General features: G+C 41.0%; 1 protein-coding gene across 2 annotated transcripts; it reads right to left on the reverse strand.

Moving 5' to 3' along the window:
* Positions 1-310: 310 nt before the first annotated feature.
* tnfrsf18 (tumor necrosis factor receptor superfamily, member 18) lies at positions 311-23,499 on the reverse strand. Of its 2 annotated transcripts, XR_009654536.1 has the most exons (8): positions 23,370-23,499; positions 22,847-23,014; positions 22,500-22,587; positions 22,340-22,410; positions 5,308-5,370; positions 3,935-4,045; positions 2,933-3,093; positions 311-2,809 (listed from the first exon to the last, which is right to left on the reverse strand). XR_009654536.1 is itself a non-coding variant. In XM_060919222.1 (7 exons), the coding sequence occupies exons 1-7, from the start codon at positions 23,497-23,499 to the stop codon at positions 3,002-3,004; spliced, it is 723 nt and encodes a 240-aa protein (XP_060775205.1). In that variant the 3' UTR covers positions 311-3,001. The 2 variants fall into 2 exon arrangements, 1 of the variants encoding a protein (XP_060775205.1); XM_060919222.1 differs by having other exon boundaries at positions 311-3,093.
* Positions 23,500-23,973: the final 474 nt, after the last annotated feature.

The raw sequence follows: 23,973 nt of genomic DNA on the forward strand, positions 1-23,973 counted from the left end.
GGGCATTGTGAACTTTGAGTGTTGTAGTCCTTGGAGGCCATGTTTGTAGTTTGTTCAGCACTTTGGCTCACAATGCCATTACTGACAAAAGCAAATTAAAAATAAGGGCTGGATTAAAAACTCATCTATCTTATGTAAATAAAGATACAAATTTTGTTGTCTGGTGGTCAAGTGATGATGAGACATTGCCTTGCGCTTATGATCGGGTTCTCTGTGATGATACACATTCATCAAAAATCAGGTCAATGCATTTATTTACAAGTATGGGGCTCTGCTTCATGCACGCAGACATCACATGACACAGGTGGACTCAATTCATCTATTTATTTGACTTCTAAAGCCAACTGTTTGCACAAAAACTATTCAGGCATTTCACAGAAAGAGGAGTGACTACTTATGCAATATTTACATTTTACATTAAATAATTTTGATTTGGGCGGTGTGGTGGTGCAGTAGTTCGCACAGTTATCTCACAGCAGGGAGGTTCCGAGTTTGCACCTCACGGCTGACAGGGGACTTTCTGTGTGGAGTTTGCATATTCTCCCTGTATCTGTGTGGGTTTCCGGTGCTCTTGTCCCCCCCCAGTCCAAAAATATGCAGTTAAGTTAACTGGCTACTGTAAATTGCCCATAGGTGTGAATGGTTGAGAGGAGAAAACCTCTAATGCCGCTTTTCCACTACCAACGCAGCTGAGTTGGGCTGAGCTGTGCCATGCTCAGTCGGGCTGAGTCGAGCTGAGCGGGGCTGTTGGAGTTGCGTTTCGACTACAACCGCGCTGAACCGTGCTGGCTGGAAGTGGGTGGACACATTGGGTGGAGTTAGCGAAAGTGGGTGGACGTCAGGTGATGTCGTTAGGCGGCGCAAACAGTGACATCAGTGATCTTTTAAGCGGTAGTCTCACGACCCGGATAGTAAACAATAAACATGGAGGACATGGAGTCGTTAGTGCTGCTGTGGCTTGTTGTCACCGACAACGCCAACAGATACTGGCAAGAGCGTATAGATGAGGCGAGGCGCATAAGGCTTCATAATTCTCGTAATTCGTAGTTCTCCTTCTTCCGGGTTTACGGTGTTTACAGATCCCAGCGTGCTCGCGGGGCGTGTGTGGGCATGTGAGGACACTCCTCCTCACCAATCAGTGCACAGGGGAGTGTCTGCTCACGCCCCTAGCCCCACTCGGCTCGGTTTGGCTCGCTTCAGCCCTACTCCAAAACCGTGCGAGTTTTGGGGGCTAAGCAGGGCTGAAGCGAGCTGAGTCGTGCTGTTCTTAGATAGTCGAAACGCGAGCCGTGTCGGGCTGAAGTGAGCTGAAGCGAGCTGAAAAAGGGTAGTGGAAAAGGGCCATAATAATCCAGTAGAAGGCAATAGGAAACCACAACTGTAACCTTCCCTAGAAATATTGATGGCTGGAAAAAAAAGCTGTCAGAGTGGCCACATCACTGTAGTGATATGCCAAACAGAGAGAAAGAGAGAGAGAAAATTTTGATATATATTTTATTATTATGGGCTATTTTGTGTAGAATGATGTCTAATCCTAGTTAGGTCCATTTCAGTTTCAGGTTGTAAAATTATAAAAAGTAGAAATGTGAAGACACTATGCACTGTAGCTGCAACATCCATCATCATAACATAACTTGGAAAGACATTTTTACAAATATTAATAACAATTAAAGAAAGTGTCAGTGAAAAGTAATACAAGTGTTTATTACAATAGTTTATTATAGCCAACACAGTAGCTAATATCACAGAAACAACTGATAAAATAAAAAAAAGGGTTAAATTAGGGTTTAGGGAGCCCTTCTTCCTCTGTGGGTGCTATTTATCAATATATTTACAGTATACAGAATTCTCAAGTGTTTCTAATGGTCTTTGACATTTCAGTTTTATGCTTACTGCAGACAATTCTGGTTAATTACAGATTATCAGATTATTTACACTAAAATGTGTCTTTAAAGTATTCTGGAATACCCTTCTTTTATCCCAGCAAACAGTTTGAACACCAAATACTTCAAATTACCCAAAGATACAACTAATCAATGTTTACTTATATCCATCCATCCATTATCTGTAACCGCTTATTCTGTGCAGGGTCACAGGCAAGATGAAGCCTATCCCAGTTGACTATGGGCAAGACGCAAGGTACACCCTGGACAAGTCACCAGAGCATCACAGGACTGACACAGAGACAAACAACCATTCACACTCACACCTACGGTCAAATTAGAGCCATCAATTAGCCTAACCTGCGTGTCTTTGGACTGTGGGGGAAACCAGAGCACCCGGAGGAAAGCCACGCAGACATGGGGAGAACATGCAAACTCCATGCAGAAAGGCCCCCGCCGGCCACTGGGCTCAAACCCAGAACCTTCTTGCTGTGAGGTGACAGTGCTAACCACTACACCACAATCCTGTTCACTTACATTTACTCTTTAATTACATTTATGTAATATCACTACCATTACTAATTATTTATATTCTTAATAATAAATTTGTTACATTTGTGTACATTTATTTGGCAGAAACAAGTGCAAGGCATCTGTAAGAAGAAAACTAAACACAATGGAGGTAAGTGCTAGTCTGTAAGAGTGCTACAAACATTCATCACAAAACAGTAAAAAAAAAAAAATTATACACACTCATCATCTAATGATGCATACTAATTTTGTGACCAAGTTCAAAATAACCTGGTATAGATTTGAAACAATATTAGCAAATAGAACATAAATACACAAGCAGAGAAGTAAATATGGTTTTGCATCAGAGTTCAGGTGTTTTTACAGTAGTTGGGTCTTTAGGGATTTGTTGAAAACTGTGAAGTAATGTGCAGAATTGAGAAGTTAATTTCCCCACTGCAGATCCATGAGTGAATAGTCTGGTTTAAGGAATCATACCATGGAACTACTGGCTGTTATTCACATGCAACAGTTCCTACCTAAAGCTTTAGAATCATTGGTTCATTATCCAGACTTTATAGCTGTTTGAGTTGATGTAGCTGAAACTGTTAAGGGTGCACTTCTCCTATTTCTTCTTTAGACAGCTTGCAGACACATTCATCAGAGGGAAATTTCAGGGAACTTGAGGTCGGAGGGTATTCTGACAAATGAATTCAAACATTCCATCTCAATTTTTTTTAAACACCTTTGCATCTGGTACAAACAGATGTAAGATTTCCCTCATGGTATGACATTTTGTGGTATATTTGTTATCATGGTAAATATGTTTACATTAATCTCAGAAGCACAACCTCAAGCTCTGCAAGAAAATCTTGCACATTTCAACAATAATTTCCTGCTTTCACAGAAAGGGCCACAAACCTTTTCTGTTAATTTGTCAACAAACACAAGATTATTAATTGCTTTACATAGATTTTTTTTAAAAAAACCTAATTTTGTAAAATTCCATGAACATTTTTGCTCCAGTTATTACTTGCTCCTAAAAGCTTACTGTGTCATGGTGCTCATAATTTTGTTTTTCCATCTAGAAAACAGAAAATGGTAGTTCCAGATTGCAATTTGCAAGATCCTGAAGGCTATGGCCAGAAAAGTATACAAAATATATAATATGCCCACACCTAAGGCTGAGACTACATTTCCACTGTGACTTTTTGAAGAACTATCCTGAATTAGAGCTAGACAGTTAAAGCCCCCAGACCCGTGCCCATGATGTATAATACCATAAGAATGCCACCTATGGAATGGCTAAGCTATTTGAGCACATGGTTTAAAATAAATAAATAAATAAATAAATAATTTCCATACAGACTAAAATGAGAGTGTATAGGATTGTACTAAATATAATGTCTCAAGCACTGAGTGACTCAAAACTAATAACGTTTATAAAATTGTGTTTTCTATGATATCCAAAATATGCCTTGATACAGTATATTGTATAGTCTGATTAAATCGAATGGACAAAAATGTTTGACGTCACTTACTTTTCTTTGTTTTCTGTACCCTGGTCCTTTGAATGCAGAAATAAATAAGCATTGCCAGGCTAACCAAATTAGTGATGGCTAAACACACCACCGGGCCATCATGATAACTGACTGTTAAGACAGAACATATATGAGTCAGAGAATTTATAAAACAAAAATATGGCATTGTAATGCATTAAAAGGAAACTTCGGTATTTTTTAACCTGAGCCCCATTTTCCTCATCTCTTTGGGTCCATATTTTCACTCGGGACAAAAATGACTGAAATCGGTCCAGTATTAAGTCAGAATGCTATAACCGACAACTACAAAATGACTATACAGTGTTATTCTATGGGAAAACATTCCTCATCTGCATCAAAGTAAACTTGTTTTTGGCCACTGACAGGCTCATAATTTTATTATAAGTGTCTGAGAACATGGAAAGAATCCCTATACAGAGACCCCTGTGTCTCTTTACCTCAACAGCATTAAAGAAACTGTAGAAAATGACTACAGAAACAATGTTTTACCTTTCTCTTCTTGTGGTCTCTGACACAGTACCCCATTCAGTACCTGTAGTCAATTATCACACAGGGCTGTTTTCTGATGTTTACAAGAAGGATCCTTTCCATGTTGTCAGACATTCATATTGTTGTAATCAGTGAAATACTGGGGCATTACTTTGGAAATAGACTTCTTTCCAAGTTCTCTATGACTTCTCCCTTTGTAACCATCAGAAAACAGCCCTGTGTGATAATCAACTCCAAGCACTGAATGGGGTGCTACATCAGAGAGCGGGATTGTTTTTTTTTCTTTTTTTATACAAATGATTAAAACAACTGTATGCATGAATCTGTAATGGTTATAAGGGTAATCACTAATGAACTGTTCATACCACATTTAAACAAGCAATAATAATCTGACGTGCTAATGTTTGTTGTTTGAAATTTCACCACATGTCAACCCTCCTTTCTAAACATACTGTAGCCTACAATTACTGTGTTACACTTACTGTGGTTAAATGAGGTTTGCTTAGAGTATCATGCTTAAGAGAACATTATTTTCTTCACATTTTAAGTATTTAAGTTCTTAAGTTATTAAGTTTACCTGGCCTACTTTTAACCCTCTGAAAATGATGGTGGGTCATCTGGCATTAAGATTACTGTCTTTTGAAGACCACTGCATGCTCAGTGTTTCAGTTGTTGAACCCAGTGATATCATATGAATCTTGAGATTGGAGTGAATATGTTGATACTAAACATGTCATGCTAGCTGACTGGGAAAAGGGCTAAATATCTCTCCAAGGTCGAACTGTCTTTATTACGAGCTCCATTACACCTCAATGCCAAATGAATGCTTGTAATAACTTTTAGTAGCCATTTCATAAGCTCACCTTGTCTCTTGCCCACGGTAACAGATGAGGGGCCTGTTGTTACACCAGACTCAGTCGCTGTTTCTGAAACAGAAGGCCATGTGCTGCATGATATTAAGCATTGCTAGGTAATGATGACAGACAAATGTCATATGACATTGTAGCTATGATGCTGATTAATTTATGTTATACAGTGCAAATGTATTTCAAGCTAGATTTCTGACATCAACATCACCCCTTTCCCCCACTACCCTGGTTACACTATGATACTACCAATGGTGCGCTATAATAACAAAAAAAGTAGCAACCCTGGGACAGTATTTATATATGTTCTCAGATGAACTAGGAATCTGAAAATTTACTAATATATGGAAATGTTTGATACATAAGAATGGTAAAGGTAGTGATTGGCCTTGCTTTATTGACATTGTTTGCTGGTACTGTTCAACTGTACTGTACAGTCTTCTTTCAGCTGCTTCCATTAGGGGTCACCACAGCAGCTGATCATGATCTGCATATTTGATTTGGCATAGGTTTTTACACCAGATGCCCTTCATGACACAACACTCCCCAATCTATCCAGGCTTGGAACTGGCACTAAATATGCACTGGCTTGTACAACCCCAGTGGCTGGGTATTTTTATCTAATTTGCGTGTCTTTGAACTGTGGGAGGAAACCAGAGCACTCAAAGGAAACCCACACAGACACGGGGAGAACATGCAAACTCCACACAGAAAAACCTCCATCAGGCCATGAGGTTCAACCCCGGAACTGTCATGCTCCGCCCCAGACATCCACTCCGGAGATTACGGATGTCTCACGCCAGCGCCGATCCGGATCCAGGATGGGAATTCCATCTCACCTGTATTCACTTCCTGGTTTTCACCACTGCTTATAAATACGCCGTTCTCAGACTCTGACTTTGCCAGAACGTCTCGTTTGCTACTCTAGCTGTTTCTGTGCCTTTTTGCGGCTCATGATTTTTTGTTCTAGCTATTTTTCTGGTTCATGGTTTTTTGTACTAAGGTTTTTTTTTTCTTGTTCACGGTTTTTTGCACTAGCATTTATTCTTGTTCATGTTTTTTTGCACTAGCGTTTTTGCCCTTGCCTGTCTCGTGTTTTTGTCAATTTTTTTGTCTCTTTTTCCCCCCCGAGCTATTTTTGCCGTTTGTTTACCTTTTTGCCACACCCTTTTTCCCTGGATTAAATCACCCTATTTATTGGATAACTATCTGTGTTCTGCTTTTGGATCCTATTTCGCCACACCTTCACCACCCCTAACAGGAACCTTCTTGCTGTGAGGTGCCAGTGCTAACCACTGCACTACCGTGCTGCCCAATTCAACTGTATAGTGACATGGGTAAGCTCTGCAGATATCTAGTTAGCCATCTAGTTAACTGCTGGTAAACTCTCAGTTGTTGCACATAGATTTTCCAGTAACACAATTTACATCATGATATTCTACAGCCCCAATTCCAAAAACATTGGGATGCTGTGTAAAACATAAATAAAAGCAGAATGCCACACATTTTCAATGGGAGACAGGTCTGGACTGCAAGCAGGCCAGTTTAGTACCCACACTCTTTTAGTCAAGTCTATTTGTATAGCGCTTTTAACAGTAAACATTGTCACAAAGCAGCTTTACAGAATTTGAACGACTTAAAATATGAGCTAATTTTATCCCTAATCTATCCCCAATGAGTACACCTGTGGTGACGGTGGCAAGGAAAAACTCCCTCAGACGACATGAGGAAGAAACCTTGAGAGGAACCAGACTCAAAAGGGAACCCATCCTCATTTGAGCAACAACAGACAACATGACTAACATTAACAGTCCTAACAAAGTCAGCTTCACTGATGCTATAAACCCCCCACCAACGGAAACCCGAGCGCAAAACCGTTCACGACAACCGCAGTCCCAAAATCAGCAAGTCAACTGCAGTCCCCAGCCACAAAAGCACCACTGCAAGAGTCCAGAGCGTCCTTCAGGCGCAACCCCCAACTGTCCACATGGGGCCACCCTCCATAGGAGCGATGCGATGAGACTCCAACCAGACATAGGGCACCAGGATGGATCAGGCAGGTCCAAGGAGCAGAAGAGGTCAGCATCTCGATCCCAGGACCGACATGTAATTCAGAAGGATGGATTGGGGGGGAGAAGAGAGAGAAAACACAGGCTGTTAGGTATGCCCAATGTCACCTGAATAAGTAGGAACAGTATACATATTGCACTGAGTACAAGCAGGGACTCCGGCAACTAACTATGACAGCATAACTAAAAGGGGAGAGCCAGAAGGTAACACTGACATGAGGACGCCCCGGGACATAAAGCAGCCAGCCACTACACTGTCAACAAACTCAAGTGAGCAAGCGAGTAGGGGACTGACAGCATCCATACATCCCAGTTTACCAAAACACTGTCTGAAGACCCTCCAGATCTACACCTTTACCTCATAAACACCATTAACAAAAGGCTTGACTAAACAGATATGTTTTCAGCCTAGACTTAAACACTGAGACTGTGTCTGATTCCCAAACACTACTTGGAAGGCTGTTCCATAACTGTGGGGTTTTGTAAGAAAAGGCTGTGCCCCCTGACGTAGCCTTCACTATACGAGGTACCAGCAGATAGCCTGCACCTTTTGATCTAAGTAGGCGTGGCGGGTTATAGAGGAGCAGAAGTTCACTCAGGTACTGTGGTGTGAGACCATTCAGTGCTTTAAAGGTCAATAGTAGTATTTTATAATCAATATTAAATTTGATTGGGACCCAATGCAGTGTGGATAAGACAGGGGTGATGTGGTCATATTTTCTAGTTCTAGTAAGGATTCTTGCTGCTGCATTTTGAACTAACTGGAGCTTGTTTATGCACTTATTGGAACATCCAGGCAGTAAGGCATTACAATAATCCAACCTGGAGGTAACGAAAGCATGAACTAGTTTTTCTGCATCATGTAGTAACATTAAATTTCTTATCTTAGCAATATTTCTGAGATGAAAGAAAGCTATCCTGGTAATGTTATCAATGTGAGTTTTGAATGAAAGACCGGGGTCAATAATCACTCCGAGGTCTTTTACTGCTGCATGTGAAGAAACAGAAAGGCCATCCAGAGTTACTGTGTAATCAGAAAACTTACTTCTAGCTGCATGTGGTCTGAGTACAAGTACTTCAGTCTTGTCAGAGTTAAGCAGAAGGAAATTAACAAGCATCCAGTGTCTAATGTCCTTTATACATTCATCAATTCTATTAAGCTGGTGTCTCTCATCTGGTTTTGAAGAAACATACAACTGTGTGTCATCAGCATAACAGTGGAAACTAATACAATGTTTATGAATAATATCACCCAGAGGTAACATGTATAAAGAAAAAAGCAGTGGATCCAAGACAGAACCTTGTGGAACACCAAACTTTACCTCAGTACGTCTAGAAATATCACCATTTATATCAACATACTGATAGCGATCAGATAAATAAGACCTGAGCCAGGAGACGGCCATTCCCTTAACTCCCACAACATTTTCTAGTCTATCCAGAAGAATGGAATGATCAATGGTATCAAATGTTGCACTAAGGTCAAGCAACACAAGCAGCGAGACACAGCCCTGATCAGACGCCAACAGTAGGTCATTTACTACTTTAACCAGAACTGTCTCTGTGCTATGATGAGGTCTAAATCCTGACTGATACATTTCATGGATGTTATTCCTATGTAAATATAAGCATAACTGCTGTGCCACAGCTTTTTCAAGGATCTTGGAGATAAAGGGGAGGTTTGATATTGGCTGAGGTACTTTCAAGATAGTGCGGCTGCGTCCAGACGCCGTCGGGGTCGCTCTGTAGAGTTTAACTTTATCTAACCTTATCTTTCTTGTTTTTACCCTTTTTAAGTTTTCACTGACCAGTTTTAAGTATGATTACATACGATTGCGGGACACTTCTAGAAATTAGAAACCAGTGCTTACCTGGCGACATGCCCTTTGACAACAACACGGCATTTCCATTTGAGATACTCCGGCACAGTGATGGGACTCAAGACGCAAGTAGGCCCAAGCGTCGGACCAAGAAACACAGGGGCAGACGAGCAGGCATCCGAAATCGACTGAGAAGTAAGGCAAACCGTCCACCTCTGCCCAGTATCCTGCTAGCTAATGTCCAGTCGTTAGTGAACAAGCTGGACAACTTGAGAGCAAGGATCGCCTTCCAGCGGGACATCAGGGACTGCAATGTTCTGTGTTTTACTGAATCCTGGCTGTCATCTTCAATACCGGATCACTCAATTATGCCTGCTGACCACTTTTCCATCCTTCACATGGACAGAACCGAGGAGTCTGGGAAATCCAAGGGCGGGGGAGTTTTATTTTATGACCAACAACAGGTGGTGTGTGCCGAGGAACATCACTGTTCTCTCCAATGCCTGTACTCCTAATCAGGAACACTTGTCCATTTTATGCAGACCACACTTTCTGCCCCGTGATTTCACAGCAGTTATTATGACTGCAGTTTATATCCCCCCAAGTGCAAGCACTGACATTGCCATATCTGAGCTACAGGAGGTTATAAACAAACAACAGCATCGTCACCCTGGGGCTGCCTTCATCGTCCTCGGTGACTTCAACAAGGCTAAACTTTCCCACGGTCTGCCAGAATTCAAGCAACACATCCACTTTCCAACGAGGGGCGATAACATCCTTGATCACTGCTATACTCCATTTTTAGACTGTTACAAAGCCCTTCCAATGCCCGCTTTTGACAAGTCCGACCACGTTGCGGTTTTCCTAGTACCAAAATATAAACACAAGATTTTGCAGGAAGCGCCAGTGACGAAAGCAGTACAACGTTGGACTGACCAATCAGAAATGTTGCTTCAAGACGCGCTAGAGAACACGGATTGGGAGATTTTCCGGGTATCCTCAAATGACATCAGTGAATATGCGGACGCGGTTGGGAGCTACATTCACTTCCTTATCAATGACATCATACAAACTGTCAAAATAAAAGTTTACCCAAATCAGAAACCCTGGGTAGATAAAACTGTGAGGAAAGCACTTTCAGCTCGAACTGCTTCATACAAGGCTGGCATTTTATTAGGGGACATGACAGGCTATAAAGAAGCAGTTTATGGCCTAAGGAGGATTGTGAGGGCTGCAAAGCTCCGCTACAAGGACACAGTGGAAGCTGACTTCCAGGCTGGTGATCCTGCCAGTGTGTGGAAGGGCCTTCGGGTCATGACAGATTTTAAAAACAAGCCCAGCTCCATGCATAGCTCTGACCCCTCACTTGCTGATGAGCTAAACACATTCTATGCTCGCTTTGACCTTGCTAACCCCATGGTAGCTGTGACTGAAAAGTCTAGTGGTAACGGGACACCTCCTTTCATTATCAGTGAGAGTGATGTGAGGGGAGTGTTCAGAGGCGTAAATGAGAGGAAAGCAACAGGCCCCGATCAGATCCCTGGCAGGATTCTGAGATCCTGCACTGATCAGCTAGCCCCTGTTTATGCTGAGATCTTCAATATGTCACTGGCTGAAGCCGTGGTTCCATCTTGCTTTAAACAATCAATTGTTGTTCCTGTGCCTAAGAACAGCAAGCCAGCAGGTCTGAATGACTACCGCCCAGTGGCCCTTACATCAGCGGTAATGAAGTGCTTTGAGAGGCTTGTGAAAAAACACATATGCCACACCCTGCCCAGTTCTTTCTATCCTCACCAATTTGCCTACAGAGCAAACAGAAGTAGGGACGATGCCATCTTAAGCCTACTGCACACTACATTGGCCCATCTGGATGAGGGGAGGGGAAATTATGTAAGAATCCTGTTCATAGATTACAGTTCAGCATTTAATACCATAATCCCCCTTCGCCTGGCTGACAAGATGAGGGCGCTGGGATTTAACACCCAGTTGTGCAACTGGGTGCTCAGCTTCCTCACGGATCGCCCCCAAGTGGTCAGAATGGGGGGGGGGGGGGGGGGGGTGTCACTTCAGGGAAGTTGACCCTCAACACTGGCTCGCCCCAGGGTTGTGTTTTAAGTCCATTGCTCTATAACATCTACACACACGACTGCACAACCACCAGCAGTTTCACTTCCATCATCAAATTTGCTGACGACACCGTGGTGCTGGGTCTTATCTCACAAAAAAACGAGCAGGCTTACCTGAAGGAGGTGGCTGACCTAGCACTGTGGTGCCAGTCCAACAACTTGGCCCTGAATGTCAGCAAGACAAAGGAAATGGTGGTGGACTTCAGGAAGGTGCAGAGCAGGACATATACACCACTCACCATCAGCGGGGAGCCTGTGGAGAGGGTCCCCAGCTTCAAGTACCTGGGGGTACACCTGACTGAGGACCTCTCCTGGTCACTACAAACACAACACCTCACAGCAAAATCCAGGCAGCGGCTGTACTTTCTCCGCCGACTGAGGAAGTTTAAGGTCTCCCCTTCCATCTTGACCACATTTTACTCCTCAGCGGTGGAGAGTGTCCTTACAGGCTGTATTACGGCCTGGTTTGGGAACTGTACAGCACGCGACCAGAAAGCACTGCAGAGAGTGGTGCGCTCTGCGGAATGGACAATCAGAGCCCCCCTACTGAGTCTGATGGACATATACACAAAGAGGGTGGGAGCTAGGGCCAGGAAAATCATGCAGGATGTCTCACACCCTAACTCTAACCTCTTCACCCTGCTGAATTCAGGCAGATGACTACGAAATCTCCATGCACGAACAGAGAGACTGAGGAAGAGTTTTTATCCACAGGCAGTTAGACTGCTAAACTCAGTACATTTTAAATAATCCCTTTTACTACAGTTTTTATATTAGTGCTAGAGGACTCATATTTTCCTCTTTTTAACTGTGCACATTTCATTTTAATCTTGTTGTTATCCCCAGGCTATTTTAACTTGCTCATTAGTATTTTAGACTTATTTTTTACATGTCATGCTTCAGGAGTCATCTTTTACTTTTCTAGTGCGGTTACTTATTTGCATATGTTGTTTTTATTTATTTATTTATTTATTTATTTATTTATATATATGCTGAGCTGATGACCCCTTCAACATTTCACTACATGTAAAATGTATGTGACAAATAAAAGCACTTGACTTGATAATTGAACAGCTGACAGGGATCAAGGTCAGGTTTTTTAATCAGGGGTTTGATAACTGCTAGTTTAAAGGATTTGGGTACATAGCCAATCGTAAGAGAAGAATTTATTATTTTTAGAAGCGGTTCAATTACTTCAGGTATTATTTGTTTGAATAGACGTGTAGGTAAGGGATCTAGTACATAAGTTGAGGCTTTTGATGCCGAGATTAATGAAAGTAATTCAGTTTCTTTTAGGGGAGTAAAACTTTCTAATTGATGATCTGATACAGTTATATTGTTAACTACAGGGCCACTTACATTGTCTAACCTTAAATTAGTAGTTTGAATTTTTTGTTGGATATTCTCAATTTTGTCATTAAAAAAAAATTCATGAAATCGTTGCTACTACATACTACAGATGTGCATGTGTCTATAGTGGACTTATTCCTGGTTAATTTTGCTACAGTATTAAATAGGAATCTAGGATTATTTTTGTTATTTTCTATTAGGGAGGAGAGATATGTTGATCTAGCAGCACTAAGAGCTTTTCTATACATCAGGAAGCTCTCCTTCCATGCTAATTTGAACACTACCATTTACGTTCCAATTTTCGAGTGGTCTGTTTTAATGTGCGAGTGTCATCATTATACCAGGGTGCTAATTTTTTTTGTCTCTGGCTATTTTCTTTTTAAGAGGAGCTACATTATCTAAGGTATGACGGAATGTTGACTCTAAGCATTCAGTTGCCTGATCAAGTTCTGCAGGGGCTGACAGTGACCCAATCAAAGTTGATAACTCTGGGAGATCATTTATAAAGCTCTGTGCAATAGTTGACGTGAATGCACGTTTAATACAGTAGCGTGGTGAGGTGCATATATTATTACTCAGACATATTTTGAATGAGATGAGATAATGATCTGAGATAACTTCAGACTGTGGTATGACTACGTTTAACCCGAATGTTAGTATTAGATCGAGAGAGTGACCACCATTATGGGTCGATCCTATGACACACTGATTAATCCCTACTGAATCTAAAATGGACACAAACGCTGTTTTCAAAGGGTCTTCTGGGTTATTGAAGTGAATATTAAAATCTCCGACAACTAAAGCTTTGTCTAAGGAAATAACCAGATCTGAGATAAAATCTTCAAATTTAGAAAGAATCTCAGAATATGGCCCCGGGGGCCTGTACATAATAAGTAACGGAATTAACTGAGTAGACTTATTTTTCGAGGCTACATACATTATATGAGTATGAAGAACTTCAAAAGTATTAAATTTATAACCAGGTTTTTGTGTTACACCTAGATAATCATTATAAATAACCGCAACGCCTCCTCCTCTGCCAGTTAGACGAGGCTGGTGTATGTAACTGTATCCAGGAGGACTAGCTTCATTTAATGCTATATATTCATTTGACTTAATCCATGTTTCAGTTAAACAAAGTACATTAAACTCCTGATCAGTAATGAGTTCATTAACCATTAGCGCTTTAGATGTAAGAGATCTAATATTTAATAGCCCCACCTTTAGATCAAAGGTGCTGGCAGTGGCTGTACAGTCAGTATGATCTAATTTTATATTGATTAGGTTACTGGAACAAACTCTCTGAATATTTTCATTTTACTATGAAGTATAATGTTGTAACACACAGAATCTGGATTGGCATTGTCTTGCTGGAATAAGCAGGGACATCCCTGAAAAAGACAGCATCTACATGGCAACATATGTTGCACCCATATCTGTTTGTACCTTTCAGCATTAATAGTGCCTTCACAGATGTGCAGGTCACTCATGTCCAGGACACTGGTGCATATTTTGGGGGAAGGGGGTGCATGCCGGGTGCATCCCCCTTCCAAAAAAAAAAAAAATTAGTATTGCAGATACTGTGATATGCCCACTGCTTTTTATTTAATTAATAAGGTTAAAAAAAAATAAACAAAATAAATCATTATGTGGGATTGAGCTGAAGAGTTTATGGTATAAATTTATATTTAGTAGTAGGTCCTAGCTTAGGTTTTTTCACTCATGACACGAATGCGGTGAAAAGCGAGCTGGGCGAGTCCTGTTGGATTTTAACAGGGCGCGGAAACTTCGTGCATTGACATAGTGTGGGAAATAAGGCTGGACCAGCAGACATTTACCAGTAATTTTCACATTTCTGTCTGTATTTTAAAAGCATCAGACTGGATGACCTATGAAAAATTGTAAAGATATGGGTCTAATCTACTTCTAATTTTCTTTCAAATGTTACACTGGGCGAATACATTGTCGTAACTCGGCCTGTGATTGGCTGATGGTGGACGCTGTCAATGAATGACAAGTCGCCTCTCATCAGTGAGTAGGAGTGCATTCTGGCATGACACCACTCTATGCTGTTATCAGCTGGGTAAGGTATATCACTAAAGAAAATAGACTACTACAGGTTTTGGACCCTGACAAAAGTGTTTTTTCCATCATAGTTTAACCCTCTGTGTCAGACTGCAGGCACTCATGGACGTATGTGCAGGGGAGAGCGGGGATGCAAACAGGAAGCGTAGCCAAATCAGAAAGCAAACTCAAAGTCAGAAAGCAGGCAGGGACTGGTTGATCGACAAACAATAGTACAGAGCAAACTACCAAGAAACTAGAGGAAGGCAGACAAGAAAGGCTCGGTATGAGTAAGTAAACACAGAATGATACTTTGCACTGAAGGTGTGTGAGAGAGAGGCTTAAGTAGCATTGCTGATTAACAGTTAACGACTGTCAGGTGAACTTAATAGGAAGGAGACAGGAGGTGCTGTGAATTTTGAGCATTGTAGTCTTGGGAAGCCATGTTTGTAGTTCAGTTAGAGTTTTGACTCACAATGCCATTACTGACAGAACCCCTCCCGAGGAACTCCCTCTGGGGGCTATACTCTTCTTGGGACGTCCTCTCCCCCTTGGTGCAGGTTTATCAGGGTGCTGGGTGTGAAATTCCGGTCTCAACAGGGGGCCCAGAATGTCTATGGCCTCCACCCAGCTACATTCCTCCGGTCCATAGCCTTCCCACTCTACCAGGTATTCCAACTGTTCTCTTCTCTTTCTAGAATCAAGAATTCTGTTTACCTGGTAGATGGGTTCTCCCTCAAGACTCAGGTTGGTGTTCCTGAATGAGAGCGTTCTCAGCAAGTGGACCTTGAATAGCGGGTTTCAGACATGACACATGGAATGTAGGAGCTATGCAACTGTGCGGTGGGAGCTCTAGTCTGTAGGAGACCTTGTTGATGTGACATGGCACCTTGTATGGGCAGATATAGCATGCCTGTAGTTTCTTGCATGAATTGGGTTCCTTGAGGTCAGGTGTGGAGACCCATACTCTGTCGCCTGGTGAAAATTCTGGATTGTTACCTTGGTGTTTGTTGGCGTACTCTTTGTTCTTGGCGTTCACCACCTCAATATGCTGGTGAACCTCCTGCCATACTGCTTGGCTTCTGGAGAACCAATCCTCCACTGCTTGTACCTGTGCTGGTGAGTCATCCCACAGGAACAGGGGTGGTTGGTAGCCGAATATGCACTGGAAAGGTGTTAACTGTGTAGTTGAGTGCTTGAGTGAGTTTTGTGCATACTCGACCTACGGGATGAAGCGAGACCAGTCCCCCTGTTTCCTCATGCAGAAGATTCTAAAGAAACAACCACTCCTCGTTGGCTCATTCTACCTGGCCATTGGACTGCGAGTCTGACGTGAGGCTTACTGAGACTCCAAGAAGTTCCATGAAACAAGTCCATAGCCGTGATATGAACTTGGGACCATGGTTGCTGACAATGTCCTCAGGGATACCAAAGTATCTAAATACATTCTGAAATAACAGTTCTGCTGTCTGAAAAGCAGTAGGAATGCCCGGTAAGGGAATAAGTCTCAGCACCTTCGAAAAATCGGTCCACAGTAACCATGATGGTTGTATTACCATGAGATGGTGGTAGGTTAGTGATAAAGTCAATGGCCAGGTGGGACCATGGTCTCTGAGGTACACGGAGGGGACACAGCTTACCAGAGGGAGGGGTTTGTGGAACCTTTGCCTGGGTGCATTCGGAGCAGGAGGTGATGAAGTGATTGATTTTGGTCCCCACCTTCTCCCACCAGTGCTTACTCCTTAGCATTTGTTAAGTTCTTTGACTACTAGGGTGACCTATGGCAGGAGATGCATGTGCCCATGTGATGAGTTTACTTCAAAGGGGCTTTGAGACATATAGCAGGTCAGGTGGACAGTCCTCTGGGCGACTTCGAGGTTGGGAGGCTCTTATCACTTTATCTAAGTCCCAGGTGATTGAATGAAGCATTCTGGTGCAAGAATGGGATGAGGTTCAGGGTTACGAGGTGCTGGGCTGAAGGTTCAGGACAGAGCATCTGCCTTAGTGTTCTTTGACCCAGGACGAAAGGAGATCGTGAAATCAAATCTCGTGAAGAGGGCCCATCGGGCTTGACGTGGGTTCAATCTCTTTGCCTTTTTGAGATATTCTAAGTTCTTGTGGTTGGTTAGTATCACAAAGGGGTGGGTAGCTCCCTCTAGCCAGTGCCTCTATTCCTTGAGGGCGAGCTTGATGGCTAGTAGCTCATGATTCCTGACATCATAGTTCGTCTCAGCTAATGAGAGCTTTTTTGAAAAGAAAGTCACAGGGTGAAGCTTGGGTTTCTCACTAAAGTGCTGGGATAGTCCTCCTCCCACTCCAGTCTCTGAGGCATCCACCTTGACTATGAATGGCTTGGTTGGGTCAAGATGTTGCAGGATTGGAGCTGAGATGAATGCAGTCTTGAGTCAGCAGAAGGCTTCCTCAGCTTTAATGTAGAGGTGATTACTGAGTAGACATTTAAGAACTCACCTGACGTGTTCCAGGTGACTGGCTTCATCAGGAGAGTAGATCAGGATGTCGATGTATGCGATTACAAACTTCCCCAGCATGTCCTGGAGCATGTCGTTTATTAGGCATTGGAAGATGCTTGGCACTGAAGAAAGGCCATATGGCATGACCTGCTACTCAAAATGGCCAGAAGTGGTCACAGCTGCTAACTGTGCCATCTTGGTGTTGAGGTCGGCGAACATTTGCTGATGTTCTCCTGAGAGCTGTCCCTGAGCATTTAAAGCTGTTTGCTTCGCCTCCTCCACTACATCCATTTTGAGGCGAAGTATCCTGTCAGACTGCAGGCACTCATGGATGTATGTGCAGCGGAAAGCGGGGATGCAAACAGAAAGCGTAGCCAAATCAGAAAGCAAAGTCAGAAAGCAGGCAGGGGTTGGTCGATCGGCAAACAGAATAGTAAAGAGCAGACTAGAGAGTGAAACAGGTAAATGTAGCAAAGGTCCAAGAAACTAGAGGCAGGCAGACAAGAAAGACTTGGTATGACTGGATAAACACAAAACGATACTTTGCACTGAAGTTGTGTGAGAGAGAGGCTTAAGTAGCATTGCTGATTAACAGTTAACTACTGTCAGGTGAACTTAATAGGAAGGAGATAGGAGGTGCTGTGAACCTTGGGCATTATAGTCTTGGGAAGCCATGTTTGTAGTTCAGTTAGAGTTTTGACTCAGAACGCCATTACAGACACTCTGGGGTTAAGAGCTTCATCGGTGAAGCTCGGCAGATTTAGAATGAGTAGGTCATGTATTTAGATAAATAATCTTTGTGATTTTTTTTTTTAAATCAGACAAGCATGATGAACATATTGACAAACTTTATATTTTACACTTTCCTATGGACCACTGCCAAATAATATTATATATATTTTAAATTACCTAAATTAGATGAAACAAAATTTGTCACCTTACTCAGTCACACCGGAGTCTGAGCGCTGAGTGCCTACTTACGCATTCATACTGGGATGTATGGATGCTCTCAGTCCCCCACTCACTTGCTCACTCGAGTTTGTTGACGGTGTAGTGGCTGGCTGCTTTATGTCCCAAGGTGCCCTCATGCCTGTGTTACCTTCTGGCTCTCCCCTTTTAGTTATGCTGTCATAGGTTTTACCGTACTTAAATTACTGCTCAGTGGTGTGGGGAAATACGTATAAATGTTCAATTCATGCAATAACTATACTTCAAAAAAGAGCTATAAGAATAATTCATAGTGCTGGTTACCGAGATCATACTAATTCATTATTCTTAAATTCAAAATGTTTAAAATTCAGGGATATTATTAGAATATAAAACTGCCTTAATAATGTACAAAGTAAGGAATTATAAAGTACCAAGCAATGTAGCAAACAATGTTCTCAGATAGAGAGGGGGGCTATAATTTTAGGGGGAAATTGAAATTTAAAATTCGCAGTGCTAGGAGAACGTTAAAAATGTTCAGTATTTCTATTTGTGGAGTAAAGCTATGGAACAGTTTGAATGTGGAGCTCATGAAATGTACAACTATAAACCAGCTCAAAAAAAGGTATAAGGAACAGATCTTTATGAGGTACAGTATAGGGAGGAGGAATTACAATAACATTCTATTGATAATATAAGTGTATATATGTGGGTATGGGTACATACGGATATATGCATAATTATGATATTGGTGTCTGTGTATGTATGGATGTGTATAGTTATAGGTATGTGTATATGTATGTACTGTATATACAGTTAGGTCCATAAATATTTGGACAGAGACAACATTTTTCTAATTTTGGTTCTGTACATTACCACAATGAATTTTGAACAAAACAATTCAGATGCAGTTGAAGTTCAGACTTTCAGCTTTAATTCAGTGGGTTGAACAAAATGATTGCATAAAAATGTGAGGAACTAAAGCATTTTTTAAACATAATCCCTTCATTTCAGGGGCTCAAAAGTAATTGGACAAATTAAATAATTGTAAATAAAATGTTCATTTCTAATACTTGGTTGAAAACCCTTTGTTGGCAATGACTGCCTGAGGTCTTGAACTCATGGACATCACCAGACGCTGTGTTTCCTCCTTTTTAATGCTCTGCCAGGCCTTTACTGCAGCGGTTTTCAGTTGCTGTTTGTTTGTGGGCCTTTCTGCCTGAAGTTTAGTCTTTAACAAGTGAAATGCATGCTCAATTGGGTTGAGATCAGGTGACTGACTTGGCCATTCAAGAATATTCCACTTCTTTGCTTTAATAAACTCCTGGGTTGCTTTGGCTTTATGTTTTGGGTCATTGTCCATCTGTATTATGAAACGCTGACCAATCAGTTTGGCTGGATTTGAGCACACAGTATGTTTCTGAATACCTCAGAATTCATCCGGCTGCTTCTGTCCTGTGTCACATCATCAATAAACATTAGTGACCCAGTGCCACTGGCAGCTATGCATGCCCAAGCCATCACACTGCCTCCGCCGTGTTTTACAGATGATGTGGTATGCTTTGGATCATGAGCTGTACCACGCCTTCGCCATACTTTTTTCTTTCCATCATTCTGGTAGAGGTTGATCTTGGTTTCATCTGTCCAAAGAATGTTCTTCCAGAACTGTGCTGGCTTTTTTAGATGTTTTTTTTAGCAAAGTCCAATCTAGCCTTTTTATTCTTGAGGCTTATGAGTGGCTTGCACCATGCAGTGAACCCTCTGTATTTACTTTCATGCAGTCTTCTCTTTATGGTAGATTTGGATATTGATACGCCTACCTCCTGGAGAGTGTTGTTCACTTGGTTGGCTGTTGTGAAGGGGTTTCTCTTCACCATGGAAATTATTCTGTGATCATCCACCACTGTTGTCTTCTGTGGGCGTCCAGGTCTTTTTGCATTGATGAGTTCACCAGTGCTTGCTTTCTTTCTTTCTCAGGATGTACCAAACTGTAGATTTTGCCACTCCTAATATTGTAGCAATTTCTCGGATGTTTTTTTTTCTGGTTTTGCAACTTAAGGATGGCTTGTTTCACCTGCATGGAGAGCTCCTTTGACCGCATGTTTTCTTCACAGCAAAATCTTCCAAATGCAAGCACCACACCTCAAATCAACTCCAGGCCTTTTATCTGCTTAATTCAGAATGACATAACGAAGGAATTGCCCACACCTGCCCATGAAATAGCCTTTGAGTCAATTGTCCAATTACTTTTGGTCCCTTTAAAAACAGGGTGGCACATGTTAAGGAGCTGAAACTCCTAAACCTTTCATCCAGTTTTAATGTGGATACCCTTAAATGAAAGCTGAAAGTCTGGACTTTATGTCCATGTCCATTATATAACTAATAACTTGAATATGTTTCAGTAAACAGGTAAAAAAAGAAAATTTGTGTCAGTGTCCAAATATATATGGACCTAACTGTATGTACTGTATGTGTGTATATATGCATAACATAAGTATCTGTATATATGATTTGATTTGGTTGATATTATACCATGTTGGTATGTTTTCTTTTTTGTTTGTTGCTTTTGTTTTCTTTTGTATAGTTTATTATGGCAGAAAGTGACATTTGATTAGCGGTGGTATAGAGGGTTAGGATTTGATAAGTTATTTACTTCTTCCTAATCCTTTCCGAACATTATTATGTTACTGCCTTGTGGCTACACTATTCTGTTTGTTTATGACGATGTTTTGATGATTGCATTTTTTTATTTTTGTTTTTATATCTGCTTTATTCCAAACAGTAAAGAAATCAATCAATAGTTAGTTTTGCCGGAGTCCCTGCTTGCGCTCAGTGCAAAATGTATGCTGTTCTTACTCATCAGGTGACATTGGGCATACCTAACAACCTGTGTTTTCTCTCCCCCCGTCTGTTCCTCTGAGTTACATGTCAATCCTGAGCTTGAGATGCTGACCTCTTCTGCTCCTTGGACCTGCCTGATCCATCCTGATGCCCTATGTCTGGAGTCTCATCACATCGCGCCTGTGGAGGATGGCCCCCTATGGACAGTTGAAAGTCACACTTAGAAGATGCTCTGAACACTTATAGTAATGCTTTTATGGCTGAGGACTACAGTTGGACTTACTAACTTTAGGACTGCAGTTGTCATGAACAGTTTTGCATTCAAGTTTCCATCAGTGAAGAGTTATAGCATCAATGAAACAGACTTCATGTTAAAACTGTTAAAAATGTTATAATCATGTTGTCTGTTATCACCCAAATGAGGATGGGTTCCCTTTTGAGTCTGGTTCTTCTTGATGTTTCTTCCTTATGTCGTCTGAGGGAGTTTTTCCTTGCCACTGTCGCCACAGGATTGCTCATTGGGGATAGATTAGGGATAAAATTAGCTCGTGTTTAAAGTCATTAAAATTCTGTAAAGCTGCTTTGTGACAATGTTTATTGTTAAAAGCGCTATAAAAATAAACTTGACTCATAAAAGACTATTCATATGGTAATGACAATCACTTTCACTTTTTCAGTTTCAATTGGTTTCTCTTTTGAGGTGTTTTCTTCTATTTTCTAAGTTCTAGTCCAGCAGATTTTAGTCTGAATGACAAATGATATTACCATGTCTAGTTTAGGGTATCCCTGTACTTACTATACCCTGTGTACGTACATGGGACATGTGCCATTTGGGGGGTGAGCATCACTTTGATTTTTATGACAACAGCTGGATAGGTCTGTGAGAGATGTTGATTTTTGCAACAGCTCTGAAGAATATCTGCATGAAATCCCCTGAGTCTTCGGAACTGAGCCTCTGGCAGCCCCCCTGGCCCCCTGCCCTTACTGGGTTGATGCCCCCCTCATTTTCCTGGATCTGCCCCTGCTAAGACATCCCCATACCCTAACAGATGCCTGCTTTTTAACTTTGTTCTGGTAACAATCTGGATGGTCATCTTTAGCCCTGAGGACACAATGTCCATAATTTCCAAAAAAAAACAATTTAATACATTGTCATAATACTTAAAGTATAAAACACATGGTGGTTGTTTACTTGAATTAAACTGTGCAAGGTATAGTTTACTTGAAAACCAGATAAATTATACAATTAAAATGTCCATTTCTGCAGTAAGATAATAAATACTAATCACTAAATCACTAAAGGATTTATATAGTAAATTGTAATGACACAAGACTTTGCCTGATTGAGAAAAGGCACTGACCTTGGGGTGCACATATTGCATTGTGAGTGCTGTTTCCAGGAAATATTACACGAAAACCACATTTTCTGCAGCTGGTTACAACAACAGAGTATCAGTAATAAGAATATAAAGGAACTTAGCAGGTGAAGGTAATTCTGGACTCAGTTGTAAATTGACTTACTCCAACATAGGCTTGCACATTTTGTCCTCCTCATCGTTGTATGTTTGGTTCAGACATGGTTTACATATATAGTCAAATTCAAATGAACCTGTGGAAAGTACAGACATTATTAACATTTGGTTATTTTATAATTGTTTGATCAACTTATATTTAATAAATATTTAATTTCACTTCTACTTATACTCCTCCTCATACACCCAAGTGTGGTATGACTCATAAAATGGGTTCCATTTTAAACTACGAATGAAAGCCTGACCACAGCCTTATGAGCTTAAACAGCCAGGCAGTAGAAAGAATTTTTAAAAAATGACATGAAATTGTGAGGAAAATAATTTGTCTGCTCTTACCCAGTCTCCTGAGTTCTTCTCCCCGTCTGCACCGTGGACTGGTTACACAGCGAGAACAATCATCATTTTCACACAAATTATTATTACAGAAGCAGTGGTTATGTTTATTCTCGCACTTCTCACATACAGTCTGATTGTTTTCTGTGCAGTGTTGCCTGGGAAATTCACCTGAAAAACCACACATAGATCAAAGATGATCTTACTTAAAAATGATTATAAATTACGTTATTGTAAATTCTAATCTCTAGTAACAGTGGAATTTAACTGAAGCATTTAGTTGAATGTTTTAGTTTAACACAAACATAAATGACTAAAACACAAAATTTAGAATTCTACTATGAACAAAAAAAGAGCAAGAATTACTGAATAAATGTTACTATAATAAACTATTATAATAATAATAATAATAATAATAAATGTTAGAATACAAATATAGTTATTCATATGAACAGTATTGTTATTTTACTTGTATTACCTCTGTCTTAACATAAGAGAAGTATTTTAATAATTGTAGTGGCCTTACCTGAAGGGCAGATTTGACAACATCTCCCCTTGTATTCATACTGTGTCTTCCATTTACAGTTTAAAGCCATGCACATGGGCAAGACACAGCCTGTGGCAAACAGTATCACACAGACTTTCACACTGTCCATTTCAGCAACATACTGAAAGGTAATGTTTTGTGCTGCTTATATAGCCTGTTTGCACGTCACTGGTGTTTCTCAAACCACAAGGCTAGACCAAGAGAAATGAGGAACTAACAAATGACAGGGAGAGTGATGAGTGGTTGTGGGTGGGGCTTATCAGAAAATGATAAGATTTATTTTCAACTGAAGTGTGAGATTTGGAAGTTTACAGTTACAGCAATGAGTCAGTTCATAATGTACTGCTTTATGTAAATCAGTGGTATGGAGGAGAAACCAGACCTACTTCAAAACATCATTTTGAAAACACATTGAATTTAACACAAGCCAGAAATCATAGTGTAGTACTACCCAGGGAAAAGTTTAGACAAATGTGGATTACACAAATTAAAAAAAAACAAACAAAAACACAACAAACAAAAACCCAAGGTCACTTGGCCTCTGATTGTTTTTGTTTTAGATTATTTCAATAATAGTGTTTTA

This window comes from Neoarius graeffei, chromosome 4, assembly GCF_027579695.1.
Source record: "Neoarius graeffei isolate fNeoGra1 chromosome 4, fNeoGra1.pri, whole genome shotgun sequence".
Taxonomy (NCBI): domain Eukaryota; kingdom Metazoa; phylum Chordata; class Actinopteri; order Siluriformes; family Ariidae; genus Neoarius; species Neoarius graeffei.